The following is a 6,086-nucleotide window of genomic DNA, read 5'->3' as shown; positions in this document are numbered from 1 at the left end:
GTACATACACTACATGACCAAAATAATGTGGATACCTGGTCGTCGGACATCTCATTACAAAATCATGAGCATTAATATGGAGTTGGTCCTCCCTTTGCTGCTATAACAGCCTCCACTCTTATGGGAAGGCTTTCCACCTTTGCTGCCGGGACTTGCTTCCATTCAGCCACAAGAGCATTAGCGAGGTCGGGCACTGATGTTGGGCGATTAGGCCTGGCTCCCAGTCGGCATTCCAATTCATCCCAAATGTGAGGTCAGGGCTCTGTGCCAGCCAGTCAAGTTCAAACCATTTATGTATGGAACATGCTTTATGCATGGGGGGGCATTGTCATGCTGAAACTGGAAAGGACCTTGCCACAAATTTGAATGAACAGAATCATCTAGAATGTCATTGTATGCTGCAACGTCGAGATTTCCCTTCACTGGAACTAAGGTGCCTAGCCCGAACCATGAAAAACAGCCTCAGACCATTATTCCTCCTCCACCAAACTTTACAGTTGGCACTATGCATTGGGGCATTTAGCGTTCTCCTCGCATCCACCAAACATAGATTCATCTGTCGGACGACCAGATAGTGATTCATCATTCCAGAGACCATGTTTCCACTGCTCCAAAATCCAATGCTGGCGAGGTTTACACCACTCCAGCCGACGCTTGTCATTGTACATGGTGATCTTAGACGTGTGTGCAGCTGCTCGGCCATGAACACTCATTTCATGAAGCTCCCAAAGAACAGTTATTGTGCTGACGTTGCTTCCAGAGGCCGTTTGGAACTTGGTAGTGAGTGTTGGAACCGAGGACAGATGATTTTGATGCACTACATGCTTCAGCACTCAGCGGTCCCGTTCTGTGAGCTTGTGTGGTAGACTTTGTGGGTGAGCCGTTGTTTCTCCTAGACATTTGCACTTCACAATAACAGCACTTACAGTTGACTGGGGGTGTCCACATACTTCTGGGTATATATTGTGTATATGGATGAATTGGTACCCCAAGGGTAAATGAAAAGGCTGATTGAGGACCTTTTTTTACTGAAAGATGTTTGTTTTCTATGATTGTGTTTTGCTTGATGTGAATATTGGTGTGTATATCATTGTGTGTAGTGATGTACGTTGAGAATATCAATGTGTATGCAGGGCTCATCTGTGAATGAGTCCATGGTCCCAGTAAGACTCCCTGTCAAAATAAAGGTTTAATATTTGTTTTCAATATACCGAACAAAAATATAATGCAACATGCAACAATCTCAAATATTTCACTAAGTTACAGTTCATATGACAAAATCTGTCAATTGAAATACATGTATTAGTGGTTGGTGACATATACCTTTAAAAAAAATGGGTCTCACAATGAGCCTCTGAATCTCGTCACGGTATTTTTGTGCATTCAAATTGTCATTGATAAAATGAAATTGTGTTTGTTGTCCTTAGCTTATGCCTGCCCATACCATAACCCCACCACCATGGGTCACTCTGTTCACAACGTTGTCATCAGCAAACCACTCGCCCACACAACGCCAAACACATGGTCTGTGATTGTGGGGCCGGTTGGACATGCCTAAATCAACGTTGAAGATGGCTTATGGTAGAAAAATGAACATTCAACACATATTCCTGCAGCCAGTATGCCAATGAGACATCTGTGGAATTGTTTTGTGTGATAAAACTGCACATTTTAAAGTGGCCTTTTATTGTGCCCAGTACAAGGTGCACCTGTGCAATTATCATGCTGTTTAATCAGCTTCTTGATATGCCACACCTGTCAAGTGGGTGGATTATCTTGGAAAAGATAAATGCTCATTAATAGGGATGTAAACAAATTTGTGCAAAACATTTGAGAGAAATATTTTTGTGCATCTTTTATTTCAGCTCATGAAACATGGGAACAACACTTTACATGTTGAATTGACATTTTTGTTCAGTTCCTACTAATATTGTGCGATCTGTGTGTCTCTTCAATGGTCTGGGCTATTGTTTGCGTTCAAGCACAGGTCATTTGTATTGCTTTCAGTTTGTCACTGTCAAGGTAGCCACTCATTTCAGTCATTCGTGTAGTATTCAAATGTAAATGATGTACAATTGCATGAAATGCATTTATAAAAGGCAATTTATTTTATGTGTGGAAATCCTAAAAACCCTCTGCTCAACGGTATGCATCTACGCAAATGTGATTATAGATGTATACAATGCTTTATTATAACGAAATGTTTCTCCCAGCACCCCCAACTCAAAACATTTTCCCGTGGCTGTGTGTGTGTGTGTGTGTGTGTGTGTGTGTGTGTGTGTGTGTGTGTGTGTGTGTGTGTGTGTGTGTGTGTGTGTGTGTGTGTGGATGTGTTTAACTATACGTGTGTGTGGGAGTATGAGTGTGAGCGAGATAATGTGTGGGCCAGAGAGTGTGCGTTTGAGCGCACCTGCGTGTGTCTATGACTCATCGACCCGAGGGAGGAGCCCTGGCACAGCCAGAGGATGAGTGTAGAGACGGACTGGCAAGGAGGAGAGTAGAAGAGATGAGGGGAGAGGGGATGACACTGGTATTCAGCTCTGCCTTGAAGCACAATCTCCTCTATATGAGTTCTTCTATTGCACCATAATCTGGGATATTTTGCCCACTATAGGTACCTGAACCATCTTTATTAGGTGTTACTGTAGTTCATAATGCACATAATGAGATGATAGAAATGTGCTTTATCCACGCCACGGTCAGCAATTATAATACAACAGAAAATTGGCAAAGCATCCTAAAATAACACCGGGCATTTGATTCTTTATACAGGCTTTACCGAGCATGATACACATATAGTTTTTGGTTAATCATTTTTTACCATTTACGTTGGCTGGCTCTAATTTCTGTAATAAATTATGCTAATAACATTGCTGTGGGCTAATACAGACTCCTTAACCCAGGGGCCTCATAAGACACCCTGCAAACAGGCCACTGCCACGGACAAATCCATTACACAAAACAAGGACATTAAATGTCAACAATCACACAGACACACACACATACACGCGACCACACTTACCTGCACTAGGGTGTTGGCTAATGATGACAACCATGACAAGAAATTGTTATGTAAAACATTTGTCTGTTGTATAATTCTAATCAGGTAAAAATAACACTTTTTCCCAATTAAATTTCAGAATGGGTGAACCTAAAGCGATTGTTTCTGATAGCGGTATACAATTAAGTCTTACCTTTACATAAATATAAAACAACACCGGTGGGCATTTCCCCTGGTTAAGTGTGGATAATTAATTGGTCAGCCAGCCAATCAGATATTGTTTGATTGGAGGAGTCTCTGGGCGGGATAATTTTAGCTCCATGTACTCCTGGGCAGACATAATCTGGAACCAGCCAAAGGATAGAGAAATATTGGTTCTACGTCAGTTCTTGGAACAAGAACAGTTCAGAGAGAATATATAAGGGTTCTAAGAGGGTTCTAACCAGTCAGACAGCCTTTAAATGGAAGGAACATTTCTCATGAGATGAGCCTGTGTATTGTGTCAAGTGTTATGTGATCAAACTCATTTTACAAAGCTGTACATAAATAGTAGTGAACTGAACAGCAGTAGATGGGGGAAAAAAACTCAGAAGTCCCACAAAAGAAGAATGCCGTGGTCCCCGGTGGCCAGGCAGTAAGCAGTGCGTTTACATATCAGTGGCCCTGTAGCATATACAGTGGCAGGTTGGGAGCTTTGATGCTTCGTCACCCAGCAGGTCGGGCAAATCGATCCCCCAGGGAGTGCTCGTTTTTGGGCTTGCCTGCCTGGGTGACAGGGCCCCCTCCTAGAGCTCTCCCTTGTGCCTGTACCCACCAGATGGCTCAAAGAGGGAGCAGGGACGCAGGGCCAACATACAGCTCTCAGACAGATGAGCAGAGGAGCAAATGACCTGTTAATATTTCATAGGAACACACTCACTCATCTCACACAGAAGAACGTAGACAGGGCTGGGCGTGCAGCGTGGGTGCTTGTGTGTGTGTGAGGGAGAGAGAGAGAGTGTCTGTGGTGTCTGTATCTGAGAGAAATCCAATACATTTGTGATGAAACATGAAAAGGGGTGTTTCACAGATAAACTCAGCAAAAAAAGGAACGTCCTCTCAATGTCAACTGCATTTATTTTCAGGAAACTTAACATGCGTAAATATTTCTATGAACATAACAAGATTCAACAACTGAGACATAAACTGAACAAGTTCCACTAACATGTGACTAACATAAATGGAATAATGTGTCCCTGAACAAAGTGGGGTCAAAATCAAAAGTAACAGTCAGTATCTGGTGTGGCCACCAGCTGCATTAAGTGCTGAAGTGCATCTACTACTAATGGACTGCACCAGATTTGCCAGTTCTTGCTGTGAGATGTTACCCCATTCTTCCACCAAGGCACCTGCAAGTTCCCAGACATTTTTTGGGGGAATTGCCCTAGCCCTCACTCTCAGATCTAACAGGTCCCAGACATGCTCAATGGGATTGAGATCTGGGCTCTTCGCTGGCCATGGCAGAACACTGAAATCACGCACAGAACGAGCAGTACAGCTGGTGGCACTGTCATGCTAGAGGGTCATGTCAGGATGAGCCTGCAGGAAGGGTACCACATGTGGGAAGAGGATATCTTCCCTGTAATGCACAGCGTTGAGATTGCCTGCAATGACAACATGCTCAGTCCGATGATGCTGTGACACACCGCCCCAGACCATGATGGACCATCCAACTCCAAATCGATCCCACTCCAGAGTACAGGCCTCGGTGTAACGCTCATTCCTTTGACAATAAATGCGAATCCGACCATCACCCCTGGTGAGACAAAACCGCGACTTGTCAGTGAAGAGGGTGTTTGTGCCCATAGGCAACGTTGTTGCCGGTGATGTCTGGTGAGGACCTGCCTTACAACAGGCCAACAAGCCCTGAGTCCAGCATTTCTCAGCCTATTGCGGGCAGTCTGAGCACTGATGGAGGGATCGTGTATACTTGGTGTAACTCGGGCAGTTGTTGTTGCCATCCTGTACCTGTCCCGCAGGTGTTCGGATGTACCGATCCTGTGCAGGTGTGGTCTGCCACTGCGAGGACGATCAGCTGTCCGTCCTGTCTCCCTGTAGCGCTGTCTAATGCGTTTCACAGTACAGACATTGCAATTTATTGCCCTGGCCATATCTGCAGTGCTCATGCCTCCTTGCAGCAAGACTAAGGCACGTTCATTCAGATGAGCAAGGACCCGTGGCATCTTTCTATTGGTGTTTTTCAGAGTCAGTAGAAAGGCCTCTTTAGTGTCTTAAGTTTTCATAACTGTGACCTTAATTTCCTACGGTCTGTAAGCTGTTAGTGACTTAACGACCGTTCCACAGGTGCATTCATTGTTCATTCATTGTTTATGGTTCATTGAACAAGCATGGGAAAAAGTATTTAAATCCTTTACAATGAAGATCAGTGAAGTTATTTGGATTTTTACGAATTATCTTTGAAAGACAGGGTCCTGAAAAAGGGACGTTTCTTTTCTTGTCGAGTTTACATAGATACATGTGCATAGTAATTAAGTAATGCACACACACACACACATTCACACACATGCAAACACACACACACACAGAGGTGTTGCCAGAATTTTGGGGGCCCATGGAAAAAAACCTACCCGGGCCCCTAACGTACTGAACAGTATATGTTATTAAATGTGCTAACTATACGCTTCTGCTGCTCTATACTACAATTGTGCAGATTCTAGTTTCCACCTTCATCCTTTGCCTATATTAACAGTATTGCAAACATTTTTGGTTCCTAATGTTAAAAAAGCTGTCTGTGTCATGAGATTTTTATGATGCTTTATTATAAATAACTAAACTATTTTTTATATATGGTATTGTAGTGAGTTTTAATGAAGAAATTACAAATGATCCATGTTTCAGATTAAATAATTTATTACCAATACCCTATGCATAATTCTTAAATATATGCCTAAATAACATACCCAAAATAAAACATGCTCCTGAACTATGTGGACAGCAGGCATAAATGTGGTTCCTACAGAGAACAAGCATCTGTGAAACTTCAACTGCAGTGTCAAGACATTAGGTGGGCATTCCTGAGTAAATT

The 6,086-nt window shown here is 43.1% G+C and overlaps 1 protein-coding gene across 1 annotated transcript; it reads right to left on the bottom strand.

Annotated features, from left to right (window-relative positions):
- Positions 1-4,563: 4,563 nt before the first annotated feature.
- On the bottom strand, positions 4,564-5,223 carry LOC149981645 (uncharacterized). The gene is made up of 2 exons (XM_090183046.1): positions 4,818-5,223; positions 4,564-4,763 (listed from the first exon to the last, which is right to left on the bottom strand). Exons 1-2 carry the CDS (start codon positions 5,221-5,223, stop codon positions 4,564-4,566), a joined length of 606 nt encoding a protein of 201 aa, XP_090039172.1.
- Between the last annotated feature and the right edge of the window lie 863 nt (positions 5,224-6,086).

The sequence above is a fragment of the Oncorhynchus mykiss genome, chromosome 8 (genome assembly GCF_057628025.1).
Source record: "Oncorhynchus mykiss isolate SJ-2025 chromosome 8, ASM5762802v1, whole genome shotgun sequence".
In the NCBI taxonomy this organism is placed as follows: Eukaryota; Metazoa; Chordata; class Actinopteri; order Salmoniformes; family Salmonidae; genus Oncorhynchus; species Oncorhynchus mykiss.
This window is presented reverse-complemented; position numbering and strand designations above follow the sequence as displayed.

Excerpts from the sequence above, each read along its gene's own strand:
- LOC149981645 (XM_090183046.1), bottom strand. The coding sequence starts at position 5,223 with ATGCCACGGGTCCTTGCTCATCTGAATGAACGTGCCTTAGTCTTGCTG. Across the intron at positions 4,764-4,817 it reads AACACCCTCTTCACTGACAA|GAATGAGCGTTACACCGAGG; the intron begins GTCGCGGTTTTG and ends TTATTGTCAAAG.